The sequence below is a fragment of the Strix uralensis genome, chromosome 3, assembly GCF_047716275.1.
Source record: "Strix uralensis isolate ZFMK-TIS-50842 chromosome 3, bStrUra1, whole genome shotgun sequence".
Taxonomy (NCBI): domain Eukaryota; kingdom Metazoa; phylum Chordata; class Aves; order Strigiformes; family Strigidae; genus Strix; species Strix uralensis.
In genome coordinates this window covers 59,057,109-59,076,792 of record NC_133974.1, presented here as the reverse complement: position 1 = coordinate 59,076,792, position 19,684 = coordinate 59,057,109, and the positions used below count along the sequence as shown (strand labels likewise).

Sequence of the window (19,684 nt, the reverse complement as noted above, 5' to 3'; positions counted from 1 at the left end):
TCTTAAATTAGTAAGAAAACTGTCTAGATGCTGCAGTTTCAGAACTAATAGTTTTCACCTTCCAAAAAAAAGTCAGGGCTTGTGCTCACCCAGAAATCCAATTAGTGACCCAAATGCAATAGGACAAGGGGTAATGGTTTTCAACTAAAAAAGGGTAGATTTAGACTAGATATAAGGAAGAAATTTTTTACGAGGAGGGTGGTGAAACACTGGAACAGGTTGCCCAGAAGGGTGGTAGATGCCTTGTCCCTGGAAGTGTTCAAGGCCAGGTTGGACGGGGCTCTGAGAAACCTGGTCTAGTGGAAGGTGTCCCTGCCCATGGCAGGGAGGGGTTGAACTAGATGACCTTTAAAGGTCCCTTCCAAACCAAACTATGCTATGATGCTATGAAATACTGAAGAACAACTAATTTACTCAAATTTTGAAAAGCAAACAAAAACCAGCAACAAAATAGAAACCTACATGAACATAGAGGCATGGGGTTACATTCCCTAATCCAGTCTGAGCTGCCTACTATGCAGGTCTGAGGATGTACACATGCAACTCATTACAATAGCTAAAATGCCAAGAGGTGGTTCTTGAGGATATGTTCTTGGGTTTGGCATAGCCATCAAACCATGTTGTTCATTGCAAATGGTTTTCTCTGGATGAGTTTACATTAGCTCTTAACGGCATGAGGATGGCACTGTGCCACTTCCGTATTCTTCTTTGTTCCAAATCGGTCCAGTTCTTATCAGAAGTGACAGAAGCCAAAGCACCACTACAGCATCTGAGGAGCTCTGGAGAAATGGAATTAGAGAGAGACTGAGGAGTTACCATAAAACACTTATAACTTGGTAATATCCTCTGCACACCAATCTTCCTTATAGCTGCCCTAGGTTGATGGGGACCTGAATATCTGGCCTTCTAGTGAAGGCACTCTGCATGATCTGAGAGACTCAGATGATGTGCCTTCAGACAGTGCCTTTCTTACTCACCTGTTACAAGGTCCAAGTAGAAACTGCTGGAAGTTCAAAGCCTCCTCACAGGCACTGCGCTCTGAACAAGCATGTGAATAATCCCAGATCCATCACTGCTTCACTCCTAGTTTTACATCCATATTAATTAACTGAAACCACGAGAGCTCCAGCATCCCCCGTCGGTGTAATGCAGAGGAGGGCTACACTCATAACTTCTATTATTGTCAGTGGTAGTTACGGATATGTGCTGGGCAGAGAGGAGCAGCTGTCCTCTAATAAGGTGCTAGTCATGACAAATATAATACTGACATGGGACCCACATAATTGTCTTTATAAGCACACTGCAAAGCAAGAATGATTGCAAATGCCAGGAACCAGAAAAAAAACACAACATTCTCCCCCCACTTTTTTTATTTCAATTCGCAAAGAACAGCACATTTCTGCAGCAAATAGAGCTTACTAAACCAGCTGCCTTTTGTTATTGTCCTTATGCCTATCTGTGATATTATACAACAGATACCACTTTATCGGTGTCCATAAATAACTTTTATTATGCATCTGAAAAAGCACAGTTTAGCACGACGCAGAACAGACACCATCTCTTCCAGCAGTTGAGGCCAACAACTTTCTTCTGTACATGCCATTACGACCCTACCCCTGGGTGATGGGGAAAAAAAAAAAAATAATTGTACCAGACAGCAGCTCCTCTAAATATTCTGAGAGGTTGCCAGCACCAGAAACAGACATTACTAGGTATATTGCTGAATGCTGCATCCAGCTTGTTGTGGTTTTCCCTCTGCAAGTACCAAATTTGCTGCCAGCTCCACACTCAGGAAAGCCAGTCTGATCAAATCCAAGACAATGAGCTCTGTTTTCAGGATACACTGAAGCCCATGTCTTATGTTAACACAACCAGTGCCATCATCTGGCTTGTTACCAGCTGCTGTCACTGCCTGTGACTGCTACTAGTGTCAAAGAAAATAAAAGCTAACTGGCGTCAAGGGCATGAGATGGGCATGGCCAAGAACTTAAAAATAAATTTAAAAAAATATGAAAAAAGTGAAAATCAATTTTATAGCTAATGGCAAAAATAACGTCCATATTTTCCGTTCTTTGTTTTCAGACAAGCCTCTTATTCTTTTGCATGCCTTTAGCTGCTAATGTTTTCATTTGTTTTACTGCCATTTGCTCTGCCAATTTGAACAGTGATGTAATGACATATGACTGCCTGATAATCAGTGGTACTCACAGCACCTTTGTCACTGGTGGCTCAAGTGCACAATGAACAGTATCTTGAATTTAATGTATTTGTGGCTTTGTGAAGGCAGCAATGACATACAACGGGCTTTTTTCTCCTTTTGTTTCTGCGCTCTGTTATAGAACAGCCTGCCACAGAGACTGCGACCAGAGGATAATGAAAAATGCTGGGCCATTGTTGGTCATGGCAAAAATTTGCAAACTTCACATTCTGTTTAATTATTGAAGAATGGCTTTTCAAAGATCCATGCATTGTTCTAAAGAGACATCGTAGCATCTATCTTCCTTTCCTCACAAAAGCTTTTTATCTTCAAACGAGAAGAATAAACTTGTTGAGGGCCAATTAGTAGTCCGTCTATGAAGAAGTTTAAAGGAATTTTTAATTAGTAAATTGACCCATGGTGTGAGTCACCTGGAATTACATCTTCTCCTAAGACAGTTAAGCTTTCTTACACAGATATGAGTCAGTACCTTAGATTCAAGACTCTCTATCTCTTAATACTATGTTGTTCATGTAGACCTATTTCATTCACTACTGCAGGATCACTCAGACAGTAAATGTTATTCAAGGTGAACAAAGACAGCCCTCTGACCCTTGTTCTAAGCCTCTAGCATGACTTCCATTCATCCAGAAGAAATGTTATGCATCACTCATGTATATTCTGCCTAAATCCTAAAAAAAAAAAAAAAAAGTTTCACAGTCTATTCCCTCTCATTTAGTACAAAGATACTATCAAAGATCCGCAGACTTGACTAAATAATGAAATAAATAAGAGTGCATGCAGAATAGAGGCTGGAGTTTCATTCCCAACTGGGCAGCAACTCAAAGATCCCTATATAGTCAATGGAAAGAGGTAGCCACCTCCAGAAGGTGGATCAGAGCCTATTCATTACATGCTTAAATGAAATAGCATGCATCTCTCTCCCACCATCTGCAAATGGTCCTGCATTTTTTCCTTCTGAAAGGTGACATGACATATAAACATGACAGGCATCATCATTTCAACATGCCTCTCAGAAATAATAGAAATAACCTCATACGCTGCCTTCTGTAGAAAACTCTGCTAATGAGAATTTCCTCATAAGAAAAGAAGGGTGAGGAAACCAGATATCAATCTGTTATGGTATGAATATAGGATACAATAGACCGTTCCTATTCCCATTTACGTAACTGGTACCTTGTCAGTTACATGTAACTGGTGACTCGGCACTAGAGATGCAGCCTAACATCCCAACTGAGAAAAAGATCAGAAAGCCAAACTCTGATGTTAGAAAGCTATTACTTCTAACAGCATAGGAAAATCTGAGATTCATTTATGTCATATAAATGGCACTTTTACTGATTTTAGCAATCAGTACAATAATCAGCATTTCTTTTATACGTTTCATCATTACATAGGCAGCAGAGAAGCAAGTTTGTGTATAAAAGGTAAATCTAAGCCTCAAATGAAAGAGATTTTCAAGGTATCCAGATATATGTAAACATTTAAGTGGGAATCAGCAGAGCCCTAAACTGATAAACATTTCTCATAAGTTATGTATGAATTAAAATCAAGTTTTTATTAAAAATGCATAAGTATGATCTGTGGTGAATAGAACTATTAGCTATGCATGTTTACTTTTTAGTGAGGACAGAAATCAGTAATTTTTCTTCTAAATGTCATTTCTATCAGAGAGTTACAGAATGATAAAATGCTGAAACAATTCTCAGATGCCATCCAGCTGGTACATATACATCTGGGGAGAGGGGATAAAATAACAAACTGTGAAATGTTTATTTGCCACAGGGGCAAGAAAATGTCATTTCAACTATTGCGTCCATTTTACTTTACAAGTCAGGTAGTACTCAACAGCCCCTATCTTTCATTCACCATAACAAAAAAATAAATTAAGATTAATCTGGATGACAATAAATTATTTGATGTTTTAAAATTACGCATTTTCAGCATACTTTTTATGATCACACATTACTTACAATGGTCTCTGCCTTCCTCACTCCTGTTGGAAGCTACAGAAAACCACCTAAAACCCAAAGTGAGCATAAATTGGTTTTATCCATTTGATTTTAGCTTTTTTTTTTTTCTAGGGGATCTTAAGGGACATACGCACTAAAGCTGAGATTGCTCTGGTGAAACCATGCTTCTTAGTTTCCTTTTGCAGTCGATGAAGAGATGAATACCTTTCCAAAACAGCATTTCTCAATCTATAGATCAGTCATCCTTAAAATCAAGAAGTCCTCAGTAAAATGACTAATGAAAATGCAAGAGGGAGGAAGATGTAAATGGTAAGTACTATGGATGGAAAAACAGCATACAATGGGTCTGAGATTTCTTCTCTCCCTGCCCCTCCCAAAAAGCCTACTTAAACTGAAGGACCACTTTATTTAACACACAACTCTAAAGGGCAGTTTAGAGCAAGAAACAATGTTAACCACTCTGACCTGCCCCCTGAAGGATTCCCTCTTCTGACCACAGAGGAGCCTAGAGAGATTATTCTGATTTAGTCAGATCATCGACACCCTCGCTCCCACCCAAATATGAAAATACTCACTATTGTTATTCCCCGCTAAATGTCACTTAAATTCAGAACCATAAATAAACGCTGTAGAAATTCAAGATTTCTGACACACCTTCTCTTCTAAAATGTCAGTGGGCACAGTTGTCTCTTTTGGAATTGCACACCTGGGATAATCTCTTGAGCTCAGTGGGCCCATGGGACCAAAAAGGCAGTTTGGAATGTATGGGGATACCCAAGTAGTTCACTGGGCACTGACATCAGCCTCCAGAGCAGACACTGGCTGAATCTCACCAGTCCCTAAGCCCAGGGAAATTTCTCAAAACTTCATGCTAACTGAAACTAGATGTTGAGATCCATGTCATTGGATGCACCAGGACATTGAGAAGACTTCAAAGGTTTTAGATTCTTTCCTGGAACAAGTCACCCAGTACTTGTTTACAAACTTTATCTGCTGCACTTACATTGTATACATTCCCACAGCTGAGCCTGGGACAGTAAAGTCACTATCCACTAAAAACATTATGTTTCTGCTTTGAACCATTCTGCAGTGGAGCCTGTTCCTTTCTGTTGACTACAGAATGAGAGATTTCTCTCTACCAACTACAGACTGACTACAGAGAGTTTTTAGTGTCTTTCAAAAATGCTTACTTAGTGCTTTTTGCAAAGAAACAGAAAAAGGAAAAAAAAAACCCAAAAACAACAACAACACACCCTGCTCATCATTCAAGGTGCTAGCTCAAATCTCTGTCAATATGAAATTAATTCCTACTGTCAAAGATTTGCCTCATGGCTATACAAGAAGAGTAACTTCGCTAGATACTCTAAGTCCCTATATTCAGGTAGCTTATTCAACTCCTCTCATCTATTTAAACCTTCCCCTCCTACCCATCATCACAGTATCTGAATGTTGAGTCTTCTCACTGAACTCTAAAGAAGTTCAGCTTCAAAAAGCAGTGAATTAAACTTGCTGTTCAGCTGGTCTGAAATCTTTTATCCCTGTAACTTAAAACAACATATTCTGCTTTTCTTGAAGTGCATGATTGGTTATTCACAACTATTTTCCATCCACACTTCTACGAAAAATAATACTGTATCATTCATAGTGAACATCAAGCTGCTAAAATTAAATGACATAATGGACTGTTACCTCTGACATCACTATTGTTGACCTCAAGTTATCAGAAAAAAATGTTTGGTTATGAATCCTGGTGTTTTATGTCAAAAACAGAATAGAAAAAGAGTGTTTACTTTTCTACCAAGGTCTCACTTAAACCTAAAAAGGTTGCTACATATTTCTTTCATAGCTCTCTAAATTCACGATCAAGTTGTTGTTTCCTATATTCCCAGCAACACCTCAAAATCTACTGCTTAGTATTATACAGTAGCTTTCAAACATACATCTGTTGAAAGTTTGCTATTCACAGGACCCTTCATTTTCATTGCTAGTAGGATCACAATGTTTTTGGAGACAATGCGACTAAGACTTTCACTTTCCTTCCTATCAAAACTGAAACAAAGCAAGAATCAGAACTTTAAAGAAGGCACAGGCACAAGTTGTTGACAGTCACAATTTCAAAGGCAGTGCTTATATTTAAGTACTGTCCAAAACCCAGAAACCAATTATTTCTACTCTCTTTCTGGACTGACAAACCTACAGATGCACAGGCTAAGAGCAGCAACAACATCACTTTCCATTCCACATGCAAAGCCCACATCTTTAATTCCCCTTTTGCTAGCAAAAAATGTAGGAACATGTATATATCATCAGACTTTTCCATCACAGACACTTCTGTCCTAAAGCTGCTATTGAAAACCATTGGCAACGGTGACAATGAAACACAATTAAAACACATAAGCAAAAAGAAAAAACAATCCTCCCCAAAACCAAGCAATTAAAAGCAAACACCAAAATCATCATTACCGCTTCCCTATAGCAAAAATGAAAAAAAACAAACACGCTACATACAGTAGTTACATGGTTTGGTGTGCTATCGGAAAGTACTCTCATGATACACATGGTATAAGAGCTTATATTAACAAAGAGACGTTCTTCATTACATAAAACTGCAGAGTAGCTAATCCTAGGAGTATCTGGCGTGAACGCCTTTGCTTTGCTCTCAGAGGGACCTCAGCTGTAATCTGGCAAATCCCACTCCCTGAAGGTCCAGAGACAATTCAACCTGCAAACTACTAAAACATGAGTTTTTTCACAAGCAAGGATATTCATAGTATTAAACTGTGCTAAACCTTGTAGGCAGATTTGTGACATAGACTAGAACTTGCCATAAGCACCATTCCTGAAGTACTTGCATGAGCATAAGAATGTTTGCTGTCCTTTTTTAAAAAAGGCAACCCAAAACTTTACAGGGCTGATCACCAAGGCAGACTTTTTCTTTAAAAACCAAGCTCAGTTCTGTTACATATCCCATTGTTTTATAATACATGTGAAAACTGGAAGAGAACAGGACACTCTTCAGTCTTATATCATGTGTGCAGTATAGATTACGGGCATCTCTCATGATGTCAGAAGTCGTCACAGAAGACATACAGTAGATACTACTTCCCTATTTGCTTGTAATTAATTTCCTGGGTTTGAGTGGTTCCACCACTTTATCTGCTGCAGATCAAATACCCGTCTTCATGTACAACAAGGTAACTAAATATGTGTTTATGGACAGTGGTAGAAATTACCTCAGCTGATGCAGTTTTTGAAATAAAACTACTGGAATTTTCTCTTAATTGGCATTATTCATTTGTGGAAAAGCACAGAACAAGCACATTTCCATACAAGCTGTTAGCTTTTCGAACATTTTTTTTTCATTAGCTCAAAGCAAAGAGAAAGATTGGGCCTATGTTAGCAAAAGCAACCAAATCTGGGTGCTGTTGTTGTTCTGCTTGGCAAAAATGACGCACTTGGACAGTGGCTTCAGCCGGAATTGTCACTGGAACAGTTCGCAAAGAGATACAACCAGGTTGTGTGTTGGTGTGCTTATGCCCCGAACAGCAAGGTGTTAGTGAGGAAAAGGAGAGACTGCAAACGCCGTACATTGATGCCTGTGAAAGACATTGATTTTCAGAAATTGAAGAGTTTGTGCCCATTATAATACATGCTTTGTTAGAGCATCAGACTGAATACCCCAGAATCACTAACTGAGCCTTGGGATATATGCAGCTTGTTTACAAATTTTACACAGTTTTTAATACTTAGCTGGAATATCTGAACTGCATGACAATTTACTTTAGGAAAAAAAAAAAAAGAAAGAAAATGAACAGACAAAATGTACAAAAAGAATGATATAAATAAATTCAATAAATGCAGATGAAAACAGAAAAGGCAGTGCAAAGGCTGAATTATCCATCATCTAATTAGCCCTGGGAGTATGGCAATCTTTGATGGATAGAAACAGTAAGGCAATGATTCCTGGAGACTTAAAGTTTCCATAACAAATGTTGTCCTTTCTCATCACTGCACTTGGGAAGAGAGTTTCCAAGTTGAAAACATGCAGAACTTTTTACTGTTTTGCCACTGCTCCAAGTTTCCCAAGCAGCAACAGTGGACACGTAGAAAGTTTCAAACTTCAAGAGCCATGGGGCTCTTGAAGCCTTCCAGAAAGCAGAATAATCTGTCAGTTTCACCTCTGCTGCTCTTGTTATTAAAAAGACTAAGCAACAAGATATTAGTGTTACTGATGTAAGCTATTAATAGACAAGGAGACACCCGAAAATAAAGAGGTTTAAAGGACAAAATGCCATAGCAGAGAATTCTTCCAATGCAACCAGGATAGCTGACACACAGCAAAAACCACCAGAGCCTCTATAACCATGAGAGCCCACGATGCCCCAGGTTGTCTTCAGAAGGACAAAGGACCAGAAAGACCAAAATTAGTATCTTAAAAAAATGAAAAGATATTTTGAGATAATTAGCTCTGTATACAGAAGGCAATGCCTTGTTCCTAGTATCAGCAAAATTAGCTTTTACTTGCTGTTAATTCTTCTCGTTGGCTACAAATGCAGAGGAAAATGAGCTGTCAAAGGTTGTTTTCCATAGCACAAATGAGAGCACAAACAGGAAGGTATATGTATGTTAATAAGTAGGGGAGCAATGATCAGTATGCCCTTGAGAGCAGAAACATTCCTTGAGCTTTCTGATAATCTGATGGTACAGTATGTTGCCTTAGCTATAAGCATTTAAAATGCATTTATGAAAATAATTCTGCTTGCACAGGGTCTCTCAAGTTGATGCAGCTCTAGTCCTGTACCAGTATTTGAAACAATCACCTTTTTTTGTCCATTTGTGACATCTACATCATTTCTATATATGTAAAATATGCAACAGCTTCTCTAATGAACTGCAGTATTCCTCAGTATTATTTATTGTACAGTGCCTACAAAGACCAATTAAATCACCACACCCTAGCTCTGCAGAGATGGAAGAAAATATTTGCATTAAAAATTGGAAGAAACCTTTCTTTTTACAAACTTTTTTCCCCTGAAACAAAAATATATTTTCTACTCCAAACATGACCATTTTAAAACTGAAACCTAGGTATCAGTAATAAACAACATTCACATTAAAAGTTTTCTCCATTTTTTTTTAAACTATGTTTATCATTATAGAAAGGATTCCCATGCCCATCTCCCCAGGCTAGATAACTTCTTCATCCTTTGTTTTTGAATTGCATCGGCATTAACGTGGCTGCTAATTCTAGGATGAATCTTGACAGCATTTGCTCCTTTAAGTAGCCTTTACCTAAAAAGTAGTGACAACTGATGATCACCCACAGGCCTACTTAGGAAAGTTAAGTTTCCTTGACTTAAAACTCATGATCTGTTCCATCTGATGGTATATGGCACATGAAGGAATATGACAAGCGATTTTAATAAAGCGCATCATTTTTTCCATTCCTAAATCCTTTTTGTCATGTAAATTGTTATTCCTGCTTTGAACCTATCTAAATGTCATTACATAGGCCAAGTGTGATTCAGAGGTTTGCGTTGCTGCTAGCATACCCTTTTCTTGCTCAGTAAAAATTTTCACGTTTGCTTTCAGTTTATGAAAATATTTTAAGTTTGCTTAAGCTACTCAAGAAAAAAATATTTACTTTTAAAAAAATATATATATATTTGACCCTGTAGTTTACAAGCACTTTTAGCAAGCTTACAGTAATGCTACAATTCTACATTAGCTTACCTGCTCATCCACTTGCTGATACATTCCCAGGGGGCATTTCTGTTGATGTTTTTACTGTGGGTTTTGCACATATTTTTGTCACCATGAGTTAGCAAATATGTTTTCCTTCACAGGCTTTCAAAACAATAATTTAAAATCTTAGCACATTCCATAGTCATCATAACCTTACTGTTGTTGAATGCATTAGGAAAAAAAAAAAAAAAAATCAACCTTTTATGTGTAAAAGGTACAATTTAAACCACTTTTTGTTCTCTTTGCAGGAAAAAAAAAAATAAGAAGAAAAGTCTGCCTCTGAAACTTAAATGGATCTGAAGAACTTCAGTGATTAATTTTATGTTTCCAAATTGCTGGAAAAGGTTACATTCCTACCATTCCACTCAAGATTCACTACTTCTATTTAAGATTCTTTTTTTAGACAGTGTGCATGAATAAATCACATCCGATAAGATACTTCCAGCTACAAAGAATCAGATAACTTAGGTGGAGAACAGCATATACAAATAAAATGTTTTCCAGAATACAAAAGGATTAAGGGTTGATGACAACCGATAGAAAGACCACAGGCATTTTGAATTTCTCATCTGCTAACACATCTTCCTTTTCCTATGTACCGTTTTACTGATTTTGTTCTCTGAAATCTAGTGGGTTTTTTCTTCTGTAGTTCTCTTAGTACCTGTCTGCAGGAGAGGAATTGGTGACAATGCTGGTTGCTATTGATACCAACTAACACTTTCTCAGCAAAACTATTCAGTAAGAGGTAGAGGGATGGAGTAACATGAATTATTTCCTTCCTGCTATAAGGTTAACTGCTTAACAAAGGTGCTTCCAGCACCTGCTCTGCCAGCACACCAGCACTTGGTCTAATGAAAATAAGAAATGGGGCATGTTCCACTGACAGGTCTTTAGCTGTGTGTCACTGCATCCAAATCCACAGGAATTCTACACATCATGTACCCGATCTGACAGCAACAAACCCATGTATAGAAGGGACATTTCTTTAGTTTAACTTTAAACCCATTCACTTTTCAGGTGCCACGACACAATTGCACAGTCTAACCGTCTTGCTAAGCAGGTCTATTTTTAGGTAGTTTCTTTGTTATTGTATCTCAGTGCCTACTTTTTAAACTCAGTCTAGTTTACAAGTGCTGCCACATGTCTCCTCTAAAGGTAACTATAAATATATAACTGTTTTAGCTCTGGAAGGACATAACGATACGATGTTAACAAACACTGGCCAGTAAGTCTGAAGGGGGGCGGGGGGAGGTACACATCTGCAGAAGAGCTCAGGATAACAACTTCACACACACACACACACCTGTATGGCAAACTGTTTGCACGCTATGCATCACCCCTGCCACGCCGCGTCCCTGCTTTACGTAAGGCCAGCCAAATACCGGCCTGCCAGAGGAAACCCAGGCACCAAGTTGAGTCAAGGCTTGGGAAAGATGCCCGAGTTTATTAACTCCGCCGGGCGCCCACCGCAGCCTCCCCGGCAAAGCTTCCGCGAAACTACCTGTAACGCAGCCCCTATGGCCCACCCTGCCACCTCACCCCGCGCCCCGCTCCTCGCCCCAAGCGCGGCCGCTGCCCCCCCCCCCCCCCCCCGCGCTCCCCCTCCGCCAGCGGGGGAGCCGCCGCCGCCCCCCCCGCTCCCCGCCCGCTCCCACCGCGGGCCGCCCCCGCCGCCACTCACCAGCTGCGCGCCGCACACCGCCACCAGCGTGCACCGGCCGCTGCAATAGCCCATGGCTCCCGGCACCCCGCGCCGCCGTCCCGCCGCGCCGCGCCGCGCCCGCTCAGGCGGCGGGAGAGCACCGCCCGGCCGCCGCCCGGCTCCCGCCTGCCGCCGCCGGCGCGCCCCAGCCCGGGACCCGCATGGGGGCGCGCCCGCCGCCCGCCCGCCCTAGCCGCGGCCGCAGCGCCCGCCGCCTCGGCGGCCGCCGGCAGCGGGGCCGGCCGCCCCCGCGGAGGGCGGCGGCAGCGCCGGGGGGAGGGCGGCGGCAGGTGCCTGCAGGAGCAGCCGCGCTCTGCCGCGCAGCCCCAGAGGCATCTGGGCTTCAAAGTTTGCCCCCTCAACTCCGCTCGCAAACCATCCGGGCTCGCAGCCGTCTGCGGCGGGGGGAGGCGGCGGGGGGAGGAGAGGGAGAGGAGGAGGAGAAGGAGGGAGGGAGGGAGGGACGGCGAGGCAGGCGGCGGTGCTGAGCTCAGTTCACGCTCGGAGAGCGGCTTCCCTCCTGCCCACAGCACAGCCTCTCCCCCCAGCCTCCCTCCTCCTCCTCCTCCTCCTCCTCCTCCCGGTAGGGCTCAGGCAGCCCCAGCAGTGGAAACCCCCCGCCTGGGGGCTCCCCCACGGGAGGGCGCGGAGGGGCGGCGCAGCGCGGCGGCGGGGACGGGGCGGCTACCGCTTTGTCTGCGAGGGCGCGGCGAGGGCGGCTTCACCCTCCGGGCGCCTTTGTCTCGGCGGGACACCTCTCCGCGCCCACCCCTCCCGGGGTGCCCACCCCTCCCGGGGCTCCCCCGCACACGCGCCGCGCCCAGCCGGCGCCCGCCGCAGCCCCGCCGCCGCCCGGGCACAGCCCCCTCGCCGGTGTTGGGGGGCGGGGGGGGGGGGGGAGGGGGCGGCAGGGGCGCGGAGCACGGCGCGGCCGCAGTCACGGCCGGGCCGGGCGCGGAGCGGCACGGCGCGGACCCGGCGCGGACGCGGCCCGGCGGTGGGGCGCGATGCTGCCGCCTGCCGAGCCGCGGCCAGCGGTGCAGGGGGAGGCCGCCCCAGTCCGCTCTTCCCCCGCGGCGGCTGCCGCTGCTGCCGCCGCCGCTCCGGCCGGCACCGGGGAGAGCTCCCCCAGAGATCCGGGGGTACGCCGGCCCCCAGCCTGCCCCCAGCAGCGGTGTCCCACCCACCCCGGGCAGAGGACAGAGGCGGGGGCAGATGGGAAGAGGCTGTCTGGGAGGGATGCGGAGCAGAGGCCAGGAGCTGCAGGGCGAGGGCGGGAAAAGAAGGACAAGACCGGGCAAATCCAGAAAAAATATTGTTTTCAGGGAACTGTTTCTGCTCGCCATCACGAGAGGAACGTTTGCGCTTAGTGGCATGGTCCAGTCTTTCTCTGCTATCAAAAGCATCCAGAATACATAAACTTGGTGGGAAATGCTATGTCAAGTTCTGGTGTGTCAATCAGAGTCCAAAGACTGTTACTTGCTGTGTCATCAGCAGCGGTCTTGACATTGCATTCGGACCAGGTCACTTTTTTGCTGACCTGCCCGTTGACAGAGGTAGTTTTAGCAGTGACATCAACAATTTTGAACTGGAGGAACATCACTAGGTTTTCCGAGCACATGTGGATGTTTGTTTGCAGCACAAATAGTCTGTGAAACTGGAAGCTCTCTGGAAGCTTAGAACCCTATGTAGTTTGTCTCTCACTTTCTAAGCGGGTTTGTCAAAATAGTTGGCAGGCTGTCAAATGAACAGTTATGATTCCTAAAATGCCTTATAACATAATGAGCACTCCACAGGCGAGCAAAACACACACAAAGGTGACACTGGTTGTCCTCTACTCCATAAGGACGTCCTTCTGATCGTCAGCTTCTGTGCTATCAGAAACAGCATTGACCTGTCAAATCACTGGTTGTGCAGAGTACCAAACACAGCAAACACATTCACTTTAGGACCTAAGGAGGCAACAGCCAGGGAGAGCTGTATCTGAGAAGAAATAAAGCTGTGGAGCTACTGAGGCTCAGAGAGCAGAGACATCCAGCAAGTGGCAGAGAATAGCTCAGGTACCTCTGGACTCAAATAGTCTTTCTTGACTTCTCCAGCATGCTATTCATGCATTTTACAGAAGTGATATTGGTGTGCAGGTATTAGCTGGTATTATGGTCATTTGAACTTTAGATTTGAACTAGACAAGATCTAGTGGTAGACTCTGCAGTTCCTGTGTAATTACTTCTGTCTCATCCCAGGCATGTTAGCCTTTGTGTACTGATCTCTTCCAGTATAGTGAATCCTGCCTGACTGAGGAGTCAGGGTGGTCAAAAAACAATGGAAAACACTTTTTATTTACCCACAGCCATTGTCTCCTGGTAAAACTGGCAAAGCGTCAAGAAGAGTGTATCTGATTATCTGAAACTGGGAGCAGGGAAGCTAACAGGAGAAGGGGCAACTTGTATTCATTTAGACTCTTGAGAGGAAGCTAACACTAGTGCTCTGTGTGTGTCCATAACTGATCTGGTTGTTTATTACAGTGGGAGGTTTCCTAAGGAAAGTGTAGGTGGTAGTGACAGAGTCCAAAAGCATGATCTCCATGGACTCCTATAGTTTTCCAGAGCTCCCTGATCCTTTTCTCAGCACCTTCTTCTACAGCTTTGCTTTTCAGTAAGAAGCTCCAATTCTTTGCCTTCTCCTGAGCTTCAAAGTAATTGTGTCTCTTCTTGCCACTGTTCTCCAGTTCCCTCTGGTCTATGGCTTACCTTTCCACACCAGCAGCCTTTCTCCATGCCACTCTTATCCATTCTCTCCGCTTTACAATATCAGATGTATGGGTTGGACTGCATTTTGTCCTGTCTCTGCTTTTGGTCAGAGCTGCTTGGTAAGGTCCCTCTTAGGAGTAGAACAAGGCCTTAGCAAAGGCAGATGAAGTCAAAGAAGTCAGTTGTGTGAAATGCTCTGTTCCCTGACCTTTGAGGTCTGTTGCTGCCTCTGTCGCAGTTTCTCTCTGCTGTTGTTTCAGTCTTTCTACCTTTCCAAGTATGAACCTTCCCAAAAGCTGAGATTTAAAGAGGAAGTTATTCCTCCATCTCTCTTAAGCTTGTTGACAATAGTGATGTTTAGGTTCTCTGTGAGAGTCTCCAGCTGTAACCCACCATTGAGGTGTGAAAGAGGATTCCTCCAGATTCACCACAGTTAGGCTTGTTGCAGACTTGCCTTCTCTCGCTCTGTGCAATTAGAGAGGCTACAAATTATATATTGGGAGGGAAAAAAAAAGTTATGGTATCACTATGTAGAGCAGGCGGGGAAGGATGAGCAAAACACTGTCACTGAATCCTTATAGTCTGCTCCCTGAGTACTCGAGGTGAGCCACAGGATTCAGCTCTCATTAGGTCAAATGCTCAGGGCCTTTCCCAGGCCAGACTAAGCCTGTTCTTGGGGCCCCACAGCTTCAACATGCGGCGAGATCAGCTGTGTCCATACAGTAATATTGTTTTGTAGGTTCCCAGTTAGACTTCACAAAAGGCATGTTGTGTGTGGACAGTGAGTAATTTCCAAATGTTCATAACTTTGTCAAAACAAAACCCATTTTCTGCAAAGCCAGGTTGTGCAGTGCTCTTCAGTGAAGGTTATTCCATGCAAAATATTAACTTGCAGATTTCAGTGATTTCACCAATTGGTTTGTAACCATAAAGAGGCCACAAGGCAAAAAAAAAAAAAAAAAAAAGAGATAAAAATAGGTTTCCCTGTTTCCTTTCACTCTTCTCATAATTAAGTGTGATGTTATTCATATTCTTATAACTTATCTCTGGGAAGAGATCAGTTCCAAAATTTGTGACCGTCACTAATGACTGGAAACAGGAGACTAAAAATTCATTTTACATCCCCAGTTATAAGAGCTCATTGATAGTCCCTGTACACCCATGGTGTCTGCTCTTTTGAGGGAAGTGGGGAACATGCCTTTTGGTGGCATAATGGCAAAAGCTGGTGTGTCCCCCAGTGCCTTCCCACAGTCCCATTTGACAGGACTTACTAATTGGTTGTAAGCCTGTCCCTAGCCTGTTCCTTCCCTGAGCCTGGAGGAGTGCTTGGGTGAGAGGGGTGCACAAGGAGGGCTGCAGCTACCAGCCACTTCATCATACCTGCAGCCACAGGGGAGAACAAGGACTTCCGAGAACAAGCCACAGGCCAAACGAAGCAGCATGAAGGACCACAAGTGGCTCATGAACCACAGCTTGTATATCCCTTTCCTTTAAAAAAACTTCTATGTGAAATCTGTAAAAGCCAGCACAGTGCAGGTTTGGCGGCACGTCATCCCAAGCATTCCAGCCATGTAGGAGCTTGCCCTTCCCTGCTGCCAGCACCCTGTCTGCCCAAACTGTCACAGGCGCTGGTAAATCAGCATGGGCTTCTGCCTACTGTATCCATTCTCATATCAAACCAGTCTGAGAGTTCTTGGTAATTGGTAATGTTGTCATCAATAGTAAAGGGAAAATATTGTTTCAGTTTAACCAACACCTTGTAACAGAGCAGACCTTGCTGTGTGACGTGCATATACATTATCTGGGGAAAAAATCAATTAGGGGGGAAAATACATGATTAAAACATAATACAAAATTATTGCAGGCTTAAGCACACTGCAGTAAGAATTCTATTCAATCCTGTAAGATTGTAGCAGTATTAAATTATTTTTTGAACCTCATCCCTACCATGAAGATTGAGTGTCAGGTACTTTTTTTTTCCTCCTGCAGGATTTCAAGACTTGATTGCCCAAATGACAGTTTACTTATTTTACTGTCACATACTTTTGTGAAATGCCATAACAAGTTGATTACAGGTTTCACATTTTGCATAGTGACAAAATCATCTGTCATATAATAGTCTGATGCCTGAAAGCCATTTAACTAAGAAGCAGTTTCTACTGAAAATAATGATATTTGAAATATTAAGGTGGGTTTAAATGTGTACATTTTCTAAGTAACTCTTTGTTTTAACTGAATGAGAAGACCAGTATTATCCCTTTCAGGCATGAATTTGAGACTTGTAAGTCACTAGACAACAACTAGCCAGAGGGTGAGGCAAATTAGGAGGGACATCATTTCATGAATGAAATGAAAGACGGAAATACGAAGCTTAGTGATACATCCTGGCTGCTGCAAAGACGAAAAAGTGCTTGGCTCCTATTTTGAAAGCCCATTATTTCTACCACCCTATGCTAGAGATCTGAGGCCATGTCATGCACTCTGGCTACAGGAGAGAAAAACAGGCTCCCTTTCCCCTCTGGGCCAAAATATTGGGTCACTAGAACTGGTGTGAAGAGAAGAATAAGATTTACCTTCCTTAATTCAACAATAGCCATACCTTATATGAGATATAAGTGATAAAAGTGATAAGGATATGCATTCATTTAAGGTATTCAGTTTCTCAAGTGATTCTGAGTGTCTGGATTTTGTAAATAATGTGATGTATCATTTTTACCTAGCAATGCTAACCGGTAAGGGAATTTTCCAGGCATTTTATTATTGCTAATGAGTGGATGAAGTAGCAGTAGTAGCATTCTACCTTCTTGTGCGCAGGCAAAGGACAAGCTAGTTTTCAAAATGTGAAAGGAATAGGATGGGGAAGCTCAGCAAGCTGTTAGATTGAAGAAGAGAATGATGTGTCCCTGGCACTCTCATACACTGACTTTGTAGACAGTGTAGCCATCACATACCTGCCATTATGAATGCTAGTAGAAAATAATGGTAAATTACACATGAGGCTGAATGCTGAACCTATCTTGAGGGGTGCTGTAACCAAGGTGCTCAGCTGACCTCCTGCAGTGGGATGCAGGACAGGGCTCCCATTAAGTGTGAGCAGAGCTCGGCAGAGCACTGACCAAGGGCATCTCTGACCTGTCACATAAGTGACAAAAACCTGCTCTGGGGCCACAGAACAATAGCAGCTGAGTGCTGCCACTGCATCCTCTCTGCTGTGTTTGTTCTCCACCCAGGCTGGAGAGACAGCAAGGATGCAACAGCTCTGGCAGTTCTCAGACAGCTCCACCGTCTCTGGGTGAACGGGAAAAAGGAGGAATTGGAGGGGAGGGGGACGGGGATAGGACTTTCTGCTCTGTTGTGCTGCTTCACACAGGGGCAGGGTTAACAAAATTGTCATCCTGGAGGCTTAGCACTGGTCTCTGGACATAATTTGTACAATGTTTTTCTTAACTAACACCGTAATTTTCTGTGCCTTTCTGGGGGAAAAAAAAAAAAAAAAAGAGTCTAATAATGCTATCACTACTTTATTTTTAGTCAGTGCTTTCTCACTTGTGGATGTTAAAGCACTGTATAGGTAAATGAATATTATTGATCCTACATTTCAGTAGATCTGAGCACAGAGATTTGAAACACTTCATATGTTAGGTAATATGGACATTCACTTAGTGGATTTTTGTTATCTGTCTCCTATAAACTTCTGTAACCTTTAGCAAGTTGCTTAAACATTCTGCTTCTTATATGCCTCATCTGGAAAATAAATGTGTTCTCATTTTGCCTAGGGCAAGGTAACACAAGGGAGAAATCATTTTCCTAGCATTGGAATTTCCTTTCACTTTTAAAATTGGCCTATGTGGAGGTCAAATTATCTTTTGTGACCATTGTTTTTTTCTATTATTTGCTTCATTGTCATAGAATCACAGATGCATTTCCATTAACAATATATTTTTTAAGCATTCTGCTGTTAATATGTTTGAAAGTTGCCTTTTCCATAAGCCACTGTCAAATCTGATTTCCATTTCTTAAGTTTTTATTTAATATAATCTATTTAACAAAATATTTTAATGTATTTTAATTCTGAAATAAGTGGGCTCTGCTTTCAGGAAATATTTTGATTACCAGTGAGACTAAAATCCTGATATTTGAAAAACACAAGGATATTTTCTTCTGTGATAAAGCTGTGACAGACGTGTGATTATAGTCTTAGAAAAGGAGAAAAGAAGTCCTATGGGAAAAGGGATAAAAAGGCTCATCTTCAAAGAGAAAACTTGATGGGCAAATAGTGAAATAGAAGGAAACCTCATATTGGCTTTGTGGAGAGATCTCATCACCATCTGAGCAGTTGGAAGAGCTGTAGTAGCTCTCAGCCACAGCTGAACCTTGATATTCTTTCATAAACTGCAACCCGTCAAAAGAGGGCACTGTGTTCATGTATAGACACAGCACCCGAAATCGGAGGTGGTCAGTTCTTGCGGATGCCTGTGGATGCACGAATTTCCAGCCAGCAAGCACCTTTGCCCGCTGCCCTTGCCAGCACCGCTGCCCTCCCGGCACTGCTGCCGCCTTCCCCGGCCGCCGGAGAATGGAGAAAGCTGGAGCAGAGATACCAAGCTGCAAAAGGCAGCTCGCGTATAACGCAGTCTCACTTTGTCACACAAGCAGATTAATGGACTCCATGAAGAGTGAAATGCAAGAAGGAAGTGTAAAAGATGTGCAGCAGATCGAATGGTCTCTTCTGGACTCTGATCTTGGAAAACGCTTCTGTTTTCCTGAGAGCATGAGTGGACGTGTAACTCACACAACAGATCAGAGAGAAGAATAACCTTAATAATGTTTGTTTATAACATTCTGATGGCTTTCTAGGTGAAATGGAGTTCCTTTGTTTACCCATATTGCCCTTCTGCAAGACCTCATAAGTCTTCCTTGGACTGATTTCTGATTGAACTAAACTTTGGGGAAATGCTGATCCAGACATGATTTAAAATTTTCTAAAAATGAGGAATGCACAAAGCGTTATGTAATATAACCTAAGGATTCAGTGGAAGATACAGTATTGAAAATTTGCATTTTAATTCTAGTCTAAAGCTTATTTTTCAAAAACTGGTTCTTGTGCAACTTCTGTCTGCATCACTGAAGACTTCCCTTCACAAATTAAAAAAGATAAAAGTTCTATTCTCTCTATAAGCTTTCCTAGAATGTTACCATTTCAATATATAATCTTCCTTCTGATAAGCTAAAGATCTTGGTCTCCCTGTGTCTTATACTATCAGGTACGTTTCCAATCATTCTCACAGCATTTCTT

General features: G+C 42.8%; 1 protein-coding gene across 1 annotated transcript in view; it reads right to left on the bottom strand.

Moving 5' to 3' along the window:
* NKAIN2 (sodium/potassium transporting ATPase interacting 2) overlaps positions 1–11,769 on the bottom strand; it is a 579,783-nt gene extending 568,014 nt beyond the window's left edge. Inside the window, exon 1 of the mRNA XM_074862421.1 lies at positions 11,618–11,769. Coding sequence (XP_074718522.1) covers positions 11,618–11,671 — 54 coding nt within the window. The 5' untranslated portion in view covers positions 11,672–11,769. The remainder of the gene's footprint in view (positions 1–11,617) is intronic.
* Between the last annotated feature and the right edge of the window lie 7,915 nt (positions 11,770–19,684).